This window comes from Elephas maximus, chromosome 21, assembly GCF_024166365.1.
Source record: "Elephas maximus indicus isolate mEleMax1 chromosome 21, mEleMax1 primary haplotype, whole genome shotgun sequence".
In the NCBI taxonomy this organism is placed as follows: Eukaryota; Metazoa; Chordata; class Mammalia; order Proboscidea; family Elephantidae; genus Elephas; species Elephas maximus.
In genome coordinates this window covers 39,220,523-39,242,063 of record NC_064839.1, presented here as the reverse complement: position 1 = coordinate 39,242,063, position 21,541 = coordinate 39,220,523, and the positions used below count along the sequence as shown (strand labels likewise).

Sequence of the window (21,541 nt, the reverse complement as noted above, 5' to 3'; positions counted from 1 at the left end):
AATACAAAGGCCACAAACAAACTCTATGAACTTGCCACATCTCAGAGAATGAATGTTTCCATGAGTTTTTTGTGAAATGTCTACCACAGAACAAGTTTTAGGCAATCAAGAAATATTTGGATAAGTTTCAGTATGAAGACTGGTGGTTATCATTTAAATATACCTGTCTTAGTCATCTGGTGCTGCTCTAACAGAAATACCACAAGTGGATGGCTCTAACAGAGATTTATCATCTCACAGTCTAGTAGTCTAGAAGTCTGGATACAGGGTGCCAACTCCTGGGAAAGGCTTTCTCTCTCAGCTCTGGAGGAAAGTCCTTGTCATCAATCTTCCCTGGTCGAGGTGCTTCTAAGCATAAGGACCCGGGGTCCAAAGGACATGTTATTCTCCTGGCTCTTATTTCTTAGTGGTATGAGGTCCCCATCTCTCTCTGTTCCCTTCACTCTTTTATATCTCAAAAGAGGCTGACTTAAGACACAACCTAATCTTTTAGACTGAGTCCTACCTCATCAACATTAACTGCCACTAATTCCACCTCATTAACATCACACAGGTAGGAATCACTACACACAGGAAAATTACATCAAGTGACAAAATGGCGGACAATCACACAATACTGTGAATAATGGACTAGCTAAGTTGACACACATTTTGGGGGGACACAATTCAATCCACAATACCTAACAGTAGAACTAAGACTAAAAGGTGGGAGAATAGAAAGAAGTTGTTATATATGCTTTGTTAATTTCAATAAACACAACTTTCCAAAAAAAAGATGAAATAAGGGGACAAGTATATGAAAAGCAGAAAAACCTGCTAATCATACTGGAGGACAATAAGAGGAGACAGGAGAATAGATTAATATCTAATTTCACTACTGCTTAATGCCAATAGACAGACTCAAAAAATTGGGGGGCCTTAGTGTATTATTTAAAGGTGTTATTACAAAGGTAACTATTAGGACCATCACATGTCTGTCAGTTTGTCATACTGTGGTGCCTTCCATGTTGCTGTGGTGCTCAAAGCTATGCCATCGGTATTTCAAATACCAGCAGGGCTGTCCATCGTGGACGGGTTTCAGTTTTCAGTGGAGCTTCCAGACTAAAACAGACTAGGAAGAAGGTCTACTAGGTCTACTTTTGAAAAGAATTAGCCTGTGAAAACCTTATGGATAGCAATGAAACACTGATATAGTGCAGGAAGATGAGCCCCTCAGGTTGGAAGGCACTCAAAATACCACTGAGGAAGAGCTGCCTCCTCAAAGTCAACCTTAATGATGTGGATGAAGTCAAGCTTTTGGGACCATCATTTACTGATATGGCATGACTCAAGATGAGAAGAAACAGCTGCAAATATACACTAATAGTATGAACATGAAATGCACAAAGTATAAATCTAGGAAAATTGGAAGTCATCAAAAATGAAATGAAATGCATAAACATTGCCATCCTAGGCATTAGTAAGCTAAATTGGACTGGTATTGGCCATTCTGAATCACACAATCATATGGTCTACTATACCAGGAATGGCAAATTGAAGAGGAATGGCATCGCATTTATTGTCAAAAAGAACATTTCAAGATTTATCCTGAAGTACCAAGCTGTCAGGGATGGCATAATATCCATAAGCCTACAAGGAAGACCAGTTAATACAGTTATTATTCAAATTTACCCACCAATCACGGAGGCCAAAGATGAAGAAATTGAAGATTTTTATCAACTTACGCAATCTGAAATTGATCAAACATGCAATCAAGATGCATTGATAATGACTCATGAAAAGAATGCAAAAGTTGAAAACAAAGAAGGATCTGTAGTTGGAGAACATGGCCTCAGTGATAGAAATGATGCTGGAAATCACATGATAGAATTTTGCAAGACCAAGGACTTATTCATTGCAAATACCTTTTTTCAACAACATAAACGGCAATGATACACATGAACCTCATCAGATGGAAAACACAGGAATCAAATCAACTCTATCTGTGGAAGGAGACGATGGAAAAGCTCAACATAATCAGTCAGAACAAGACCAGGGGCTGACTATGGAACTGACCATCAATTGCTCCTATGCAAGTTCAAGCTGAAGCTGAAGAAAATTAAAGCAAGTTCACAAGAACCAAAATATGATCTTCAGTATATCCCATCTGAATTTGGAGACTATCTCAAGAATAGAATTGGCCCACTGAACACTAATGACGGAAGAACAGACAAGTTGCCAGATGACATCAAGGATATCATATATGAAGAAAGAAAAAGGCCATTAAGAAGACAGGAAAGAAAGAAAAGACCAAAATGTTAGAAGAGACTCTAAAACTTGCTCTTGAAACGTAGAGTAGATAAAGCGAATAGGAGAGTCTGGGGTATTAAAAGCTTGTGAGTGGTCATCTAAGCTACTCCACTGGTCTTACCCCAGCTGAAGCAAGGAAGAATGAAGAAAACCAAAGACACAAAGGGAAAGATTAGTCCAAAGGACTAATGGAACACAACTACCACAGCCTCCACCAGACTGAGTCCAGCACAACTAGATGGTGCCTGGCTACCACCACCAACTGCTCTGGCAGGGATCGAAATAGAGGATCCCAGACATAGCTGGAGAAATATAAAGAACAAAATTCAAACTCACACACACACCAAAAAAAGGCCAGTGTCAGGGATTGAATCATGTCCCTCCAAAAATGTGTGTATCAACTTGGTTAGGCCATGATTCCCAGTATTGTGTGGTTGTCCACCATTTTGTGATTGTAATTTTATGTTAAGAGGATTAGGGTGGGATTGTAACACCACCGTTACTCAGGTCACCTCCCGGATCCAACATACAGGGAGTTTCCCTGGGGTGTGGCCTGCACCACCCCTTATCTTAAGAGATAAAAGGAAGAGAAGCAGACAGTTGGGGACCTCATACCACCAAGAAAGCAGCACCAGGAGCAGAGCACATCCTTTGGACATGGGGTTCCTGTGCCTGAGAAGCTCCTCTACCAGAGGAAGATTGAGGACAAGGACTTTCCTCCAGAGCAGACAGAGAGAAAGCCTTCCCCTGGAGCTGGTACCTTGAATTGGGACTTGTAACCTACTAGACCATGAGAGAATAAATTTCTCTTTGTTAAAGCCATCCACTTTTGGTATTTCTATTATAGCAGTACTAGATGACTAAAACAGCCAGGCTTACTGTTCTGACAGAGACTGAAGAAACCATGAGAATATAGCCCCAAGACACCCTTTTAGCTCAGTTATGATGTCGCTCCTGAAATTCACCCTTCAGGCAAAGATTAGACAGGCCCATAAAACAAAACAAGACTAAATTGGCACACCAACCCAGGGGCAAGGATGAGAAGGCAGGATGGGGACAGGAGAGCTGGCAATAGGGAACCCAAGGTTAAGAAGGGGAGAGTGTTGACATGTCGTGGGGTTGGCAACCAATGTCACAAAACAATATGTGTACTAACGGAGAAGCTAGTTTGTTCCGTAAACCTTCATCTAAAGTACAATAAATAAATAAAGAGAATGGAAGAAATGATGAAGTAAAAGAACTAAATACAAGATTTCAAACGGCAGCTCAAGAAGACAAAGGAAAGTATTATAATGAAATGTGCAAAGACCTGTAGTTAGATAAACAAAAGGGAAGAACATGCTTGGCATTTCTCAAGCTGAAAGAACTGAAGAAAAAATTCAAGCTTTCAGTTGCAATACTGAAGGATTCTATGAACAAAATATTGAATGGCGCCTGACTCATCAAAAGAAGATGGAAGGAATACACAGAATCACCGTACCAAAAGAACTGGTCGACATTCAACCATTTCAGAAGGTAGCACATGATCTAAGAACCAATGGTGCTGAAGGAAGAAGTCCAAGCTGCACAGAAGGCATTTGCAAAAAACAAGGTTCCATGAATCGAAGGAATACCAATAGAGATGTTTCAACAAACAGGTGTGTGCTGGAGGTGCTCACTTGTCTATGGCAAGGAATTGGGAAGACAGTTATCTAGCTAACCAACTGGAAAAAATTCATATTTGTGCCCATTCCAAAGAAAGGTGATCCAACAACATGTGGAAATTTTTGAACAATATCATTAATATCACACACAAGTAAAATTTTGCTGAAGATCATTCAAAAGGGGTTGTAGCAGTACATTGACAGGGAACTGCCAGAAATTCAAGCCAGATTTAGAAGAGGACATGGAACAAGGGATATCATTGCTGATGCCAGTTGGATCTTGGCTGAAAGCAGAGAATACCAGAAAGATGTTTACCTGTATTTTACTGACTATGCAAAGGCATTTGACTGTGTAGATCATAACAAATTACGGATAACATTGCGAAGAATGGGAATGCCACTTGACTGTGCTCATGAGGAACCTGTACATACACCAAAAGGGCAATTGCTCAAACAGAACAAGGGGATACTTAAGGTTTAAAATCAGGAAAGGTGTGTGACAGGGTTGTATCCTTTCACCATACTTATTCAATCTGTCTGCTGAGCAATAATCTGAGAAGCTGGACTACATGAAGAACTTTGTATCAGGATTGGTGGAAGTCTCATCAACAACCTGCAATATGCATATGACACAATCTTTCTTGCTGAAAGTGAAGAGGACTTGAAGCACTTACTGATGAAGATTAAAGACTATGGCCTTCAGTATGGATTGCACCTCATCATAAAGCAAACAAAATTCCTCACAACTGAACCAATAAGCAATATCATGATAAACGGAGAAAAGATCGAAGTTGTCAAGGATTTCATTTTACTTGGATCCACAATCAATGCCCATGGAAGCAGCAGTTAAGAAATCAAATGACGTACTGCATTGGGCAAATCTGCTGCAAAGACCTCATTGAAGCGTTAAAAAGCAAAGATGTCACCTTGAAGATGAGGGTGTGCCTGACCCAAGCCATGGTATTTTCACTTGCCTCATGTGCATGCAAAAGCTGGACAATGAATAAGGAAGACTGAAGAAGAATTGACATCTTTGAATTATAGTGTTGGTGAAGAATATTGAATATGCCATGGACTGCCAGAAGAACGAACAAGTCTGTCTTGGAACAAGTACATAAAGAGTGCTCACTGAAAGTGAGGATGGCAAGACTTTGTCTCAAATACTTGGGACCAATCCCTAGAGAAGGACATCATGCTTGGTAAGGATGAGGGTCAGTGAAAAAGAGCAAGATCCTTGACGAGATGGATTGACACAGTGGCTGCAACTATGGGCTCAAACGTAGCAATGATTGTGAGGATGATGCAGGACAAGGCAGTGTTTTGTTCTGTTGCACATATGGTCACTATTAGTTGGAACTGACTCGACAACACCCAACAGCAACAACTATTAGGAAGGTTTGTAAATTTGTTCTAAGTACCAAAATAAAATAAGAAAGGGTCATGGAGGAGAAAGTTCAAGTGCAAAGAATCAGACAGCATAGTGAAAGATACTATGTACATAAACATGTATCATGAAATAATATCAACATGACAGAATTAAGACCAAATATATTGGTCAAATAAATAAATGTAAATGAGCTTAACTCACCTAGCAAAAGAAAAATATTTTCAAACTGGCTTCAAAGTAAAATCCAACTCTATGCTCTATGTATGAATAAGACACCTAAAACAAAGGCATTCAGAGATTAATACTATAAAACAGGCAAAGATATATCAGGCAAATGCAAATAAAAAGAATGGGTTACAATTTTGTTTCACATTTACACATACATACGTACAATAAAAGGACAGTTCATACTGCTAAAGGCTAATATTCATGGTAAAGATATAACAATTATTAACATCTATGAGTCTTTTATGAGTCCAATCGTTGGTATGTTAAAGTCCATTGTTTCAATCCATCTTATTGGGGGTTTCCCTCATTTTTTTGGCCCTCTGCTTTACCGAAAGTAGTGACTGATCTTTCCTGATGATTTTCCACAATAGTCAAAACAATGGATTCAAACATACCAACTCATGAAGATGTCATAGGACTGGACGGTGTTTAGTTCTGTTATACATAAGGTCACCATAAGTAGGAGCTGACGTGACAGCAACTAACAGCAACGATGAATCCAATAACACAGCAATAACTTTCAAAAGCAGAAACTTTAGGCAATGCAGGAGAAACAGACCTAAACACATTAAAATATGAGACTGTTACACACTTCTCTCAGTCCAAGACAGGTCAAATACATGAAAAAATTCTGAAGGAATATACAAGACCTAAGTAACATAACCAATAGATTATAGATGTTACAAGCTAAATAAATACACAATTCCAGCCCAATAATACAGAATACACCTTATTTTCAAGTACACATGGAACACTTGCCAAAAAATTGGCAACATATTATGCCCAAAGTAAAACTTTAATAAATTCTAAAAAATAGATTCTACAAATAGGATGTACTGATCACAATGCAACAAAACCAGAAATCAAAACCAAAACTATAAAAACCAATGGGCCCTGACACCAGGAAGTTAAGCACATGTATATACTATTTATATAATTAATTCTTGGATCAAAGGAAAAGTATAAATGTGTAGAATTTTTTGAAAATAATAATAAACACATGATATATCAGAATCTATGGGTAACAGCTGAAGAGATGAATATTTTATCACAAAAAGAAAAAGAAAGAATAAATGAATTTACTATCTCACTTTTAAAACTAAAGAACAAAGAAAACTAAAAGAGAGGAGAAGGAAGGAATAAAAACTAAAAACCGAAATTAATGAGTTAGAAAACAGTGAAATTAATTAGTAAGCCAAAAAGTGGATTCTTTTAAAATGAATCAATAAAATAAAAAACTAATAGTTAACCTAATTTTTAAAAAATGAGGTGAAAGGACACACAAAAGAAACAATTTCTTTTGTTTTAAAAATCATGAGCTATGCTGAACACTAATAAGAGATAAAAGCTCTAAACACAAGAATTTTGTAAAAGGAAATAAGGAGGTCAAAGAGCTCCCCTGCCCAAAAGACATCAGGCTCAGCTGGTTTCACAAAGAATTCTATCAAACCTTTAAAAATCAGATATCCAAATGCTACTTAAAGTATTTCAGAGAATAGAAAAAAATGAAAATGTTTAAGCTGTTTTTGTAAAGCAAGTTTAACACTGACTCCAAAACCAAAGACTGTGCACACGAAAAATAAAACTGTAGACCAACCTCACTCAAAAATATTGGTGCAAAAATTGTAAATAAAATATTAGCAAACAGAAACCAACAATCCATCATGATCAAGCTGTGCTTATTCCAGAAATGTAAGAGTAGTTCAATATTAGGAAATCTATTAATACAATTAATCATATTAATTGAACTAAAGAGAAAAATGTTCATCTCCACTAATATAAAGAATGGAAAAATTAAACACCCATTTAAGTTTTTAAAAACCCTTAATGGGAATTAATGCCTCTTTTTTTTTTTTTAAATAATAATAATAAGAATCAACTAAAAAAGTTTAGCAACTAAAAAACAAGCAATGCTGTTGATATAGAGCAGCAGTTCTCAGAATATGGTCTATGGATTCTTTCAACGGGCCCTTGAGACCCACACTATCTTCAAGACAAAACCAAGACATTATTTCCCCTTTTCACTGAGTTGCTAGTCCCACTGATGGTGCAAAAGCAATGATGGCCCAAACTGCTGATGCCTTAGCACAAAGCAAGGTAATGGCATCAAACTGCATTAGCAGTGATTGTATTCTTCACCACCACACACTCATATGACCACTGGACACCCTTTTAACTCAGTACTGAAGTTACTCCTCTCAAGCAAAGATTAAACAGGCACACCAGCCCAGGGGCAAGGACGAGAAGGCAGGCAAGGACAGGAAAGCTGGTAATGGGGATCCCAAGGGCATGTTGTGGGGTTGGCAACCAATGTCACAAAACAATATGTGTATTAATTGTTTAATGAGAAACTAATTTGCCCTGTTAACCTTCATCTAAAGCACAATAAAAAAAGTTATTGGAAGCAACACTTAAAAAATGTGTTATTTATGTTAATGCTGCTGTTGTTGTTGTTGTTAGGTGCCGTCGAGTCAGTTCCAATTCATAGTGACCCCATGCAGAACGAAACACTGCCTGGTCCTGTGCCATCCTTACAATCGTTGCTATGCTTGAGGCCACTGTTGCAGCCACTGTGTCAATCCACCTCTTTGAGGGTATTCCTCTTTTTTGCTGACCCTGTACTTTGCCAAGTATGATGTCCTTCTCCAGAGACTGATCCCTCCTGACATGTCCAAAGTATGTAAGATGCAGTCTCGCCATCCTTGCTTCTCAGGAGCATTCTGGTTGTACTTCTTCCAAGACAGATTTATTCGTTCTTCTGGCAGTCCATGGTATATTTGATATTCTTCACTAACACCACAATTCAAAGGCATCAATTCTTCTTCGGTCTTCCTTTATTATTATCCAGCTTTTGCATGCACATGAGGCAAGTGAAAATACCATGGCTTGGGTCAGGCACACCCTCATCCTCAAGGTGACATCTTTGCTTTTTAACGCTCTAACGAGGTCTTCGCAGCAGATTTGCCTGCGAAGTCATTTGATTTCTTAACTGCTGCTTCCATGGGCATTGATTGTGGATCCAAGTAAAATGAAATCCTTGACAACTTCAATCTTTTCTCCGTTTATCATAGTGTCGCTCATTGGTCCGGTTGTAAGGATTTTTGTTTTATGTTGAGGTGCAATCCATACTGAAGGCTGTGGTCTTTGATCTTCATTAGTAAGTGCTTCAAGTCCTCTTCACTTTCAGCAAGCAAGGTTGTGTCATCTGCATAACGTAGGTTGTTAATGAGCCTTCCTCCAATCCTGATGCCCCATTCTTTTTCATATAGTCCAGCTTCTCAGATTACTTGCTCAGCATACAGATTGAATAGGTATGGTGAAAGAATACAACCCTGGCGCACACCTTACCTGACTTTAAACCAATCAGTATCCCCTTGTTCTGTCTGAACAACTGCCTCTTGATCTATGCAAAGGTTCCTCATGAGCACAATTAAGTGTTCTGGAATTCCCATTCTGCACAATGTTATCCATAATTTGTTACGATCCACACAGTCGTATGCCTTTGCATAGTCAATAAAACACAGGTAAACATCCTTCTGGTATTCTCTGCTTTCAGTCAGGATCCATCTGACATCAGCAATGATATTCCTGGTTCCACGTCCTCTTCTGAAACCTGCCTGAATTTCTGGCAGTTCCCTGTGAATATACTGTTGCAGACGTTTTGGAACGATCTTCGGCAAAATTAGGTAATGGTTATACCATTGCTACTTTTTAAATTAATCTATAAAACTTGTATTTTCTGTTTTAAACTCTGATATGGAAAATATCAATAGCTATAACTCCTATAAAAAAAAGCTTTTTGGGTTTCTCGATTATTTTTAAGAGGATAAAACAATACTGACCTCAAAGTCTGAGAACTATTGCATTCCCACTAATGTCAGGATGACATCAGATTTGGGCAGGAAATACACAAGATGCAACTGGCACATAGTGGGCCAAAATGTATGGAAGCTATCAGACTGTTTGCATCATGTAAAAATGACATAGGCATCAACTTGAAGGAACCCCCCATCCACACCAAATGGAAAAATGTGATTGATTAAAATACATCAAATACATAACCATCCATAAGTTTCTAAAGATACTTAAAAAATAACAATAAAAAAACAAAAAACCTCACTGGTTACCTTTGGAGGTTGCTAAGGCACCAACTCTTTTTCTGAAAATTGATAAGGGATTTTTTTTTTTAAGTGTTTGCTTTTTGTGGGAAAAAAAACTATTTCAGGGTAAATAGTTGATATCAAGTACATCTTCATAAAAGCCCAGCTAATAAAGAAGAAATATGGCTAGAAAATAACTTTGCAACTTTAGTAAATAGAGCTAAGTATCAATATTCAATGGATGCTGAAACTATTAAGTGAAAGACATATGAAACTTAATAGATCAATCAGGTCAACAACATGTAAACCTCTAATTAATCTTGTGTTTCATGATGTGATAGGATGTACGTACCATCCCTTACGAAGGATTCTTGCCAAAAGTAATCAATCCCCTAGGTCTAACTACCAATTTATAGGAAATTTGTGGCACAGAGATAAAAAGAATAATCAGCCAAATCCAGAATGTGGAAAAGGCTACAGTTCTTCAACAGTTAAAATGGCACAGAAAATGTCAGAGGTATTAGGGTTGGGTGGAAAGTGGGAAAACAGTTAATAGATAGAAACTTAACAGATAGTAAGTAAATGTAACATGTCAACCTTATTTGGAACCTTATTTGAACAAATGAAGTATAAAAAGGCATTTTTTGAGACAATCTGGAAAATTTGAACATGGACTGAACACTGGGTAATACTGAGTAATTTTTGTTAGGTATGATGAAGTCCTGTTAGAGATACATACATATGAATTTCATGAAATTGCTTTAAAATACTCAAGAAAAGCGTAGGAGGATAAAGCAAGTTCAGTAAAATGCTAATTACTGAACCCAGGTAAGGGTACATGTGGATTTGTTACACAATTTAAAATTTTGTATGTTTGAAATTTTTCTATAACAAAAAACACAAAACAAAAGTGTTCTGTAGACACCTATATTGAAAATATGGCGTACAAACTAAGTACATGTCATAGTGCCTGCCCTTGATGAGTTTATAATCCTGGTGGAAAAATATGAGAATTAAAAAAGAACCATATAAGATTGCTTAAAGTAATGCTCATATTGAATAATACAAACAGTAAGTGCAATAAGTCCAGGAAGAGATCAGTACATAGTACTGAAGCTTAAAGAAATCCACTAGGAAATGTTTATGCTTGTTTTCGTTTTTCTCAGCTAATCTAGTATGCAGACTCTTTTTCAATTCTGAGATTCACTGGAAACAGAAGAGAAACCCTCAAAAGTATAGACAGCAAAAAGCACTTCTGCCTTGCCCAGTGAAACAATCTGGTGGCTAAGCACAACCTTAAACGGCAAAAACATGCAGATAAACGTGCAAAGAGGTTTGTCCACAAAAACAGGGAATTTCTTTTAATAAAAACATCTTCTCAACCTAATGTACAGTTTAGAGGAAAAGAACAATCTTTGCAAGTGTTTTTCTGTATTATATCACAATAAAACTTTAAGCCATAAATCAACAGTACAGCTGTATTGTTAAATATTAAATAATACCAATGCCTAGTAACAAGCTAAACTGATGCTGCTGCACTCGGTATAAACGAACACAGAATTATTACCACTTGACCTATTAAGACTAGTACTTTCACTGTGGGAAGACGGAAAGATCAAGATCTCAAGAAAATCAGGGAAGCACTATTGCAGGTACAATCTGTAAGAAAGTATGCAAACTATAGGTGAATACAAGCAGATTGGACTTATAAATAAAATTTTCACTTGAAAGAAATTAAATGCTAACCTATGCTTAGAACAACAGGCATCATTATGTTATCTGTGGTCATAAAGAAGCTTCACCACTTTCCGTATCATTCCAGTACAAGATTTAGTAAAAACAGAATAGAAAAAAAACTCATCTAAAAATCGCAATTTTTATGAAGAGTAGATTGATTATAAGTCCAAAACAATAAGCAACTCATTATAACTGTACTATTATTTTAATTACATATTCAAAACGTACTGTGGGCCACAATATGTAGCATCTGTTTTTTATTTGCTACTTGGCCAATAGGTCAAGTTCAAGAACGTTTACCATCCAAATGGAAATCCATTAGGGAAAGTTGAAAGTTGTTTTGTAGTTAGTGCTGCTCCTAAGATCTGTCTGAAATGAGTTTTCAATCCAGTAATAATAAAAGAAGGGGGAGACTAGTATCGAACTGAACTCTTTTCAATAGTAATTATGGAGTAAACAAATTCTGAGCCAGGCCTTCCACATCTGTACCACCTATATATAATAATATCTCATCATTTTAATAGAGGATATTTACATTGTCTAAATTGTTCATATGATCTTAACCAGATTACTAAAGAAACCTAAATAAGACAATTATATTCTTGTGCATAAGTTTTTATTTTTTAGAATGTAAAAATTAACAAAAACATATTTTGATTCACTTAAAATCTTTTACAAACATAACTTTTACTAAAACAATTACCATTTATCATTTAAAACAATTTTTAAAATTGACACAAGACTAAAACTGTCCTATTTCTTACTTTCATTTTAGAAAGCAAAATTATACTAAATGAAATTACCAATGTTGCCCTTTTTAAAAATCAATGAACAGTATTTAAACAGAAAATAAGATTTTGTGTTTACAATCAACATTTCCATTTCTAAAAGTTGAGGAATTAACTGATTTCATATACCCTCACCAAAGCACTGTAACTAAAAGTATTCAATTAACAACTGCATCTGGAAAACGAAGTTTGAATATTTTTAAATACTTCATATTCTAACCAAAGTTGAGTAAAATAACAGTATCAATAGTCACGTTTCTTTCATCTCTTCCAATATTGCAATCTTGCTTCTCTAATCGCATTCCAAGATCTTTGGATTAGAAGAATAAAAAACAACCACTGTCATGGACTGAATTGTGTCCCCCCAAAATACCCACCAACTTGGCTAGGTCATGATTCCCAGTATTGTATGACTGTCTACCATTTTGTCATCTGATGTGATTTCCCTATGTGTTGTAAATCTTAACACTATGATGTAATGAGATTCATTAGTGATAGTTACATTGATGAGATCTACAAAATTAGTATCTTAAGCTAATCTCTTTTGAGATATAAAGGAGAGAAGCGAGCAGAGAGACAGGTGGACCTCATACCACCAAAAAAGCAGCACTGGGAGCACAGCATGTCTTTTGGACCTGGGGTTCCTGCGTGGAGAAGGTCCTAGTCCAGGGGAAGACTGATGACAAGGACCTTCCTCGAGAGCCAACAGAAAAGCCTTCCCCTGGAACCGATGCCCTGAATTTGAACTTCTAGGCTACTAGGCTGTGAGAGAATAAACTTTTGTTTGTTGAAGCCATCCTCTTGTGGTATTTCTGTTAAAGCAACACTCAATAACTAACACCCCCCCCCCAAAAAAAATCTTAGCACAAATCTCCTTAAACAGTCTTAAAGACAGGAGTAAAATCCATAAATTGGTATTTTAAATTTATTTCAGAAAAGATATCGTCAATACATTTAAATATTTACACAACATTGGGGCAATACACAAAAACCCTCACTAATATACAAAACTAAATTTCTTTCTCAGGGAGAAAAAAAGTCAATATTGAAGAAATTAAATCTGTAAAACATCTTTTTCTCCCAAGTTTTTAAGAAACACATTTGTGAAGTTTAAATTTTCTGGCTGCTAAAAACTCTTCAGAAAGCATCAGAATTAAGTTAAAAATCTCAACTAAAAAATGTAAAAAAAGAGCAGTAACTTGATAAACTATACAAATCATCTTTCACATTTTACTGTCCTCTTCTACTTTTTCATTCATTTCTTGGACAGTATTTTTCCTTCCCTTTTTCTCAAAAAAGAAATTCCTGTAAAACACCACTGGGAAACAGATTTCCTTTGGAAATCTACTTCCATGCCTCCATGCCCACTGTGGCCAGAACTAAATCCATACCGTTCCATCAAGTTCTTAATTTCTCTCCCTAAGTAGATCTCTATAAATAATATTAAGGACTAAATTCCAATGAATAGAAATCAGAGGAATTATTAGCTCCCATTCAAACCTTTCTTTAAAAAGTCTATTCTCAAATTATTTTTAACTCCCCCCATGATTCCCTTTTAAAAAGAAAAGATGAAAACAATCTCTCTGCTAATGATTTTACTCATTTTATTCGCAGATTTTATTCCAATCTATAATGGAACTCGAAATGGCAAAGAACATGAAAAAATTTCTGATTTAACATTTATCAAACAAATACATCAAAGAATACATCTGTTTTTCATATAACTAACAAAAATGTCTAAAATACACATCCCAACCCAGTACACATATGACAATATAAATATTCTCCATTTGTAGAACTTCAAGGTAGTGGAGATTTGCTCAATATAGTTTGTCAAAAAGCTCATCATTATACTGTCAAATACATATAATTCAAAGGCAATTAAATGTAACTGATAAAATAACTATCTCATGGCTGATCTTCTTGGTAAAGTGCTATTTTCATACTGAGAGAGACAATTAAGATCAAAGAAATTTTTTAAATGCCAAACCATCATTCCTGAAAGCATTGAAACTGTCTTCAGTATTCACTGTTCATTACATCCCTATGTCCCCAGTATGGGGTCATAAACACTATTTTGCAATTTAAAAAAATCTTTTAGTTCCCAGATTATTTCCTGGAAGTTAAAATTATTACACCATTGCTAAATGAAGCTTTTCACAATACAGGAGTGTATTAAACACAGCAAACAATTTTCCATTGTTTTAAACATGATCACTGGTTTCAAGCTGTCCTGGTATCCTTTTTGTTGGATGGTTGCAGTTAATAAAATATTCATTAAACCATACACTTCATTGGGTCAATGGCCTAAGAGCAATGAACGGTGCATTTCATGAAATCTGGCAAGATGAGTTCCCTGAAATCCACAACTGATATTTTGAGTGTTAAAGGAAGTCAGTAGTATTGAGTGACTCACCTCCTTTCATCAATGACCTAAACTGATTCATTCACAGCTTTAGCCATTGTGCCATATTGAGACAATATCAGTTGGGGAAAAAAATCTAACCCAAATGAAGGCACACAGGTAAATCTTAAACTGATAAATAATATCAACGAAACTGCATATGCAACATGGGTGTGCCCACCGTAAGCACACACACACCCCTCATGTTTAGAGGTTGAATATCATCACTGCATAGATTCCACCACATGGAAGAACTCTATGGCTATGGGTATGCATATGCCAGAAATCAGAACTAGCTGGTGGTTTTTTAGAATTGGTAAGACTCTGAATGATGTGATTTGGTCCTTCCTCAAAATGAAAACTGCTAAGGCTTTAAACTAACAGAACAAAAGGATGAAATAATATTACAAACTGTAAGAAGCCATAGTTAAATCTCAGAAAGAACATGCTCTATTTCCTAACCGAAGGCCATTGATGATCTCTTCTCTTTCTCCTTGAATAATCAAATGCAAATGCCTTTTAGCAATGGCAGCATTCAAATCCCACAAAAAATCAAGTAGTTCCCCTTTAAGAAGCACCTCCATTGGCACAAACTGTAAAACCTGCTGAGGTGCCTCAGAGTTAAGCAATGTGCTCAGCACTTCATTCACATTCTGCAGATGCTGGAAAACCAGACTTGGAAAGTCCTGAAAACCAACACACAGCAGGACTGCGCAACTCCTCAGAGGCTCAGAGGATGTAGGACAAAAAAATGTAATGAATTTAAAACAGCCGTTGAGTACAAAGATCAAACCAGCCATAAATCTTGTGAAACAAGAAAGTATAGGCAAAATCAAAACATCTCCTGTATGAAGCTGTTGCAATGAATACAGAAGGCAGTCCAAAAATAATTGCTGGTATTTTGGGTCTCCATCATGAAGCAATGAGCAGCCAAAAGTCATGAGTTCAGCCGATTCCAGGAATTGAACTTCCAAAGGTACATTCATTTTGATATCACAGAGAGCTGGCAAACCCACAAGCAGGCACTTTATTTGGTTGCTGGGTCCTACAACATGCTCATCCTGAAGGCACTTGGTAAGTTTAAACAACTCAGAAAGTATCAGTTCCTCAGAAAAAACATGACAAGAACAGTAATACTGCTGTTTTGGCCTAAACTTGGAATCCAAATTCAAAGCCCCTTCTAATGACTTTTCAATTGCTTCATTAAGAGTCTTTAAAATTTCACCATCGCAGAAAGGAGAACACTTTACCTTTGGCAGTCTCTTTCCCTCTAAGATATGCCGTAAGTGACACTCAGGACTGGAACCTGTCCCTTCTAAACGAGAACTTTGCCCAGGATGATATACAGCATGTTCTTCAGCCCAACTATTAAAGTATCCTTTAGCCACTTTATCTTTCCATGAAAGGGTTTCCAGCATCTTCCTTTCATTATAGGTTTTAAAATACCTGTTCCTCTGCCCAAACCATTTTGTATTTGTACTACAACCAATATTAGATCTTTTTACTAACCAATTATTTCTGGGAAGAGGCTTCAACTGAAGCTTCTGCATGAAATATTGTACAGCACAGTCCCTTAAATTATTCAGCTTTGCTTGCTCCTCTTTTCCCATGCACCCAAACAGACGAATGTTCTCAGAAATAGTCTCTAGCTGATACTTATGAAAGAACACGCAACATTCTTCATGTCGTTTAAGAAAAGATTCAGGAATCACATGATGGGGAAAGAGAGCTTTGCTGCTCATTTCGGTCCCAAAATTCAGCATCATCTTAGATAACAGAGCATGGATGGCCTCTCTTCCTTTATAGTGGAGACACACCACATAGACTTCTGAGTTTCCTGCCTTACTAGTGGCAGGTTTGAAAACGTGGACTTGGTCAAAGGAACAGTTTAGGAGATACATCAGGTTTATGGAACAATGTTCAAACAAAGTAAACATTTTTAGAACAAAAGAGCCATCATTTCCAAGAGTTGTCAGAGCAGTAACAACTTCACAATAATGCAAAGAAGAGACTAAAGCTTCTTGTTCACCTGGGTTTCCTTGGCAATCAAAACTCCCGTCTGCAGTGACCAAGTGAATGGCAGCCATGCTGCTTATGAAATTCTGAAGTCCAGTCAGATATTTCAGGGTCATGATATTACCGGTGTTATCTGGACCAAAGTACCAGCAATCTAAGGTATTTGCAATAAGCCGATCATCCATAATCATCATTAGAGTGTCATTTGCTTCATGGTACGGATTCAGAGTATTGGCTACCCAATTCCAATCACAGGGGAGCCGGTGGGATTTTAAGTAGTGATTAAGACTAGTTATAAAAGCTCCAGGAGCTTCACAAAGGTGGAGGGAATTCAGTTTTCCATTCTGAAAAGCTTCCTGTGGAATAAGTGGAAAGCTACACAAAATCTCATGAAACTTACACCATGCTTGAGTACAAAGTTCAGCGTTCACAGATTTTCTCACATGGGAAATTATTTTTCCAGCTTTATTAGTGAAAGCAGTGTGCTCATGCCACTCGTCAAGTTTCTTATCACTTAGTAGGTTTTTTACTTCATTCAGAGAGTTCTTCAAATCAAGAAATGAATTAAATTCCACATGCTCACAGGTGAAAATCTCACTGGAATCTGGTAACTGCCATTCATTATTAGATGGCTTACCATAAGAAAAGTTCTTGGTGAAGAGTTCAAAAATGTCAGCAGGAACATCTGGGCTGAATGTCTCAGGACTTGCTCTCTGATGAACTGGTGGCTTTCTGCACTTACGCATTTTCAAACTAAATTAAAATCTAGGAAAAGAAAACACATAAATAAATTGAATTTATTAGTGAGTGAAATCAGCAGCAAACCTGATCACACTCGCAACAAACCCCATAAAGAGCATAGGCTTTATTATCCAACAACCCTGAGTTCAAACTCTAGCTTTGCTTCTTACAGCTTCATAAGTGGCCTTGGGCAGACTACATCTCTGAGTCTGTTTCTTTTCATTAAAAAAATGAAGATACCATTTTTTAAAATAAACATAAAACATGCTAGTATATAAAAAACATACACAGACGAGTCACCAGTGTATGGCAGCTCTTATTACCATATTAACCCATCTAGCTCCTCCCCGAAGTTCTCCTCTACCCACGGCTGTAACACCACCACACTGCTCCACACATACACTTATTTAGAAGTTCATCAATGTACATAATCTCTGATGAAGTCCTAACAACTGACCTCCAACTTTTTTTAGTTTCCTCTGCACCTCACTTCCCTCTGGGCCAGGAGCCTGCCCACGAACCAGGACTGGTCCTGCTGCCAGGCCTCTCTGCCACCACTCACCCACTCATGTACCAGGATTGCCGAATATATCCTCTGTCCAGATTTCATTCTGATGCTAAGTGCTTTGGTGGTGCCAATCTCCTGTTTAGGCCACCAACTAACATTCATCACCATTCTGCTTGGGTACTGTGCTTCACCTGACTGGCTAGCCTCCCCTTGTTTGATGCTGAAATTGACCTATGGTTCGCACTGACATGTATCTAAACTACAGATTCATGCCTCGTTTGGTCTGCTCAGACAACCACCAACTAAATTCCTAACCTCCATGCTTACACTAAAAATATCACTATTTTTTCTTGCCACTAAAACTTAACACATTTTGATAGCAGGATTTTAAACTGAAGAAATATCCATACTGAATATACAAATTGAAATAGTCACCCTGCATTCTGTGTTCTAACACTACACAAGGTAACAAAAAAATCTGTCGCCTGTTGAGAGAAAGGGACATAAGAGAAAGGAGTTATGGCTTAATGGCAAAATGTTGGAAAAGTTCTAAATTCCCGCAGATAGAGCAATGAGAATTACATGGTACCTGTTAGTGCACTGTTTAATGAATTCTACCTTTATTTAGCATATTCAATGCATTCTATAAGTTTTCCAAAAAAGCTAAATTTTCATGAAAACACTGACAAATTACCATCTCACAAAAAGTTGATGTTTCATGATTAAAGATGCTACCACCACAATAAATATAGTAATATTCAGATGTCTTCATTCTACTGGTATTTACTTTGTATTGTTCTTTTAACACACTTTTTTCATCCTTTCTTATTTTGTTTAAATTATTTACAAGTCTGTCCACTAGTTTCTAAACTCCTTAAATCAACAAGAATCTTCTTAGTCATTTCTGTTTGCCGTACAGTATCTATTTAGTAAATTTCCAAATTATTAAATATTTGTAAATAGAGGTTAATTTCCACAATATCTTTTTCTAACCTTAGATCAGGTTTTCTTTTTTTTCTGTTACAAGGTATATTTAGACAAATTTCTGAAGGAAGGCCAAGAGGAGATTCATATTCACTACAATCCTATACATAGTCAAAAGTTTATTACAATAAGCTCTTCTATTTATTATAAGGTCTGTTGTCTTATTAGAAACTTACAACCATGTTTAGATTTCAACCACATTCTATTTCAGAAAAGGTCTGATTTTAGTCACTAACTTCACATACTAATTAATTACTGAAATTAAGCTCTGAAGTCTTACCTAAGCTAATAGGTAATTATCTTCACAGGAGAACTGAGGTGACTCAATAGTCCATTCTCCTTCCTGATTATACTTTAGCAGTGGCACACAGACCAAAATTATGAATTGTATTGAAGAGCATAAAGGCTGACAATCCATGACTGTATGTGTACTTATCCAAACATTATGTTTCATACTATCAAACACAACCACCTCTCACTCAGCTCCAACCTACCAGACTCCTGGTCGTAAACACTGTTATCTCTTTCATAGAGTACTGCCATAGGGACTCTCTGTTTCTATCCTTGCCTCCTACAGTCTATTTTGAAACATAATGAGCACAGTAATCTTGTAAAACTTAGACTGCAGCACTCCTCTGCTCAAATTCCTGCAATGGCTCCCCATTTCACTCAAAGTAAATTCCAAAGACCTTACCGTTGCCTACCAGAACAAAAAAACCAAACCTGTTACCGTTGAGTCGATTCTGACTCATAGTCGACCCTAAAGAACAGAGGAGAACTGCCCCACGGGGTTTCCAAAGAGCAGCTGATGGATTTGAACTGCCAACCTTTGATTAGCAACCCAGCTCTCTATCACTACACTACTAGGGATCCACCCAAGCCCACTGCCAACAAGTCAATTCCAACTCATAGCGACCCTATGAGCCAACAAAATTTTTGCCTTCCAGGCCCACCCTTTATCTTTAACCTTTTTCCTATTACTGTTGTTGTGTTACATGGAGCTGATTCCGACTCATGGTGACCCTACAGAGAACTGTCCCATAGGGTTTCCTAGGCTGTAATCTTTACAGAAGCTGATCTCCAGGTGTTTTCTCTGGTGGAGGGACTGGTGGGTTCAAACCTGGGACCTTTTGGTTAGCAGCCCAGTGCTTAACCACTGTGCCACCAGGGATCATTTTCCTATTACTACCCAGCCCTTACTCATTCTGCCCCAGCCACACAGGCCTTCTTAGTTTTCACTGAAGACACCAGGCACATCCCAAATCCTTTGCATTGGTCAGTTCCTCTGCATGGAATGCTCTGAAGAACTAACTCCACCTCCTTTAAGTATTTGCCCAAACGTAATTTCCTCAGTGAAGCCTACCCTGACATGCTTATTTAAAACGGCACCTTGCACTCCCAATGTCCCTTACCTTGCTGTGCCTTTTTTCATTTTTCCATGGCACTTATTTCCTTCTGACAAAATTAACGTATTTACATATACTGTTTATTGTGTTCCCCAAACTATAATGCTAAGCTTCACAAGCGCTGCAATCTTTGTTTCATTTACTCATCTATCATCCCAAGAGGTTAAGAACAGGGCTTAGTATACAGTACACTCAAGAAGTGTGAATGGATATCACACTTAGCTAGTACAAAAGGCCATGACTTCTCTGATCATGAACGAGTCGTAATAATGCATTTCAACTCCACTTCAGCACTTTGTGACAAAAAAAAAAAAATGGATGTGGTTTACAGAGTGTATTGGAAACTTTCTCAGTATATGTTCCAGTCTCTCACTAAATACTCTATAGAGCTTTGTGGCATCACAATTGTTAAATGAGTCAGTATTACCACACTGATTTTGCAAAGTAGAGTAGTAAGTTTGCAGCCATGGGCCCAAAGCCTCAAAGAGAATTCCTACAAAATTTGTAGGCCTAACACAAAATCTCATTAACAGTTGATCCCTCTGCAGTTAACAGAGAGTTTTAGAAGCGCTTCCGCCAACTCCTTCTCTCAGCAACTTTGAAAATGATGGCTAATATGTACGAGGGCTTACTTTGTGACTGCGGTACCCAAGCTCTCATTTCATCTAGAAGTGAGTCTCCAGCTCCATTCCAGCGGCCCGGTCCCTGACGGTAAAGAAACTCAGCTCCAGCCCGTGTCACCCACTAGGAAGTCAAGGGAGGGCCTCCTCAGAACCCGAGCCTAGATTACCTTCACTCACGCCCACCTCGGCCCCCAGGGTCTAGGGACAAGGCGCTTCACCAGCCCTCCTCAACCGAGGGGACCATTCTCCACTTCCGCTCCGCGGCTGCTTCCTGGGGTGGCCACTCCTAGGCTCTGCGACGCCCCTAGCCACGGCGTAGCGAGGCGGCGGGCCGGAAGGCCGGAAAGGCAGCCCACACGCGCCCCCACGACCCAGGGAACGTGCGCCGACCTGCAAGCCGCGCCTCCGCCGGACGAGAGCCCGAGGACCCTGACACACACTGCGCACGCGCCCTCTGGGCGGTCCGGCATCACGTACGTCAGCGTTACGCACGTCGGGGGCTCTCGCGGGGCCGAGGTCTTCCTCTGTAGGTTTTGTTTCTCCGCTGAGAACTGGAGCTGGGAGTCGCCAGCTTTCCGCCCTTCGGCTGCTATTGCAACGGAAGCTGTGCACGTAGGCGGAGCGCTTCTTGGCTCCTCCTCCTAAGACGGTGGAGAAGTGAAGCGGGGAGGGGCAGACCTGTCCAGG

At 38.0% G+C, this 21,541-nt stretch overlaps 1 protein-coding gene across 1 annotated transcript; it reads right to left on the bottom strand.

Moving 5' to 3' along the window:
• Positions 1 to 13,289: 13,289 nt before the first annotated feature.
• On the bottom strand, positions 13,290 to 21,110 carry CMTR2 (cap methyltransferase 2). The gene is made up of 2 exons (XM_049864685.1): positions 21,022 to 21,110; positions 13,290 to 17,357 (listed from the first exon to the last, which is right to left on the bottom strand). The coding sequence occupies exon 2, from the start codon at positions 17,336 to 17,338 to the stop codon at positions 15,011 to 15,013; it is 2,328 nt and encodes a 775-aa protein (XP_049720642.1). The 5' UTR covers positions 17,339 to 17,357; positions 21,022 to 21,110; the 3' UTR covers positions 13,290 to 15,010.
• Between the last annotated feature and the right edge of the window lie 431 nt (positions 21,111 to 21,541).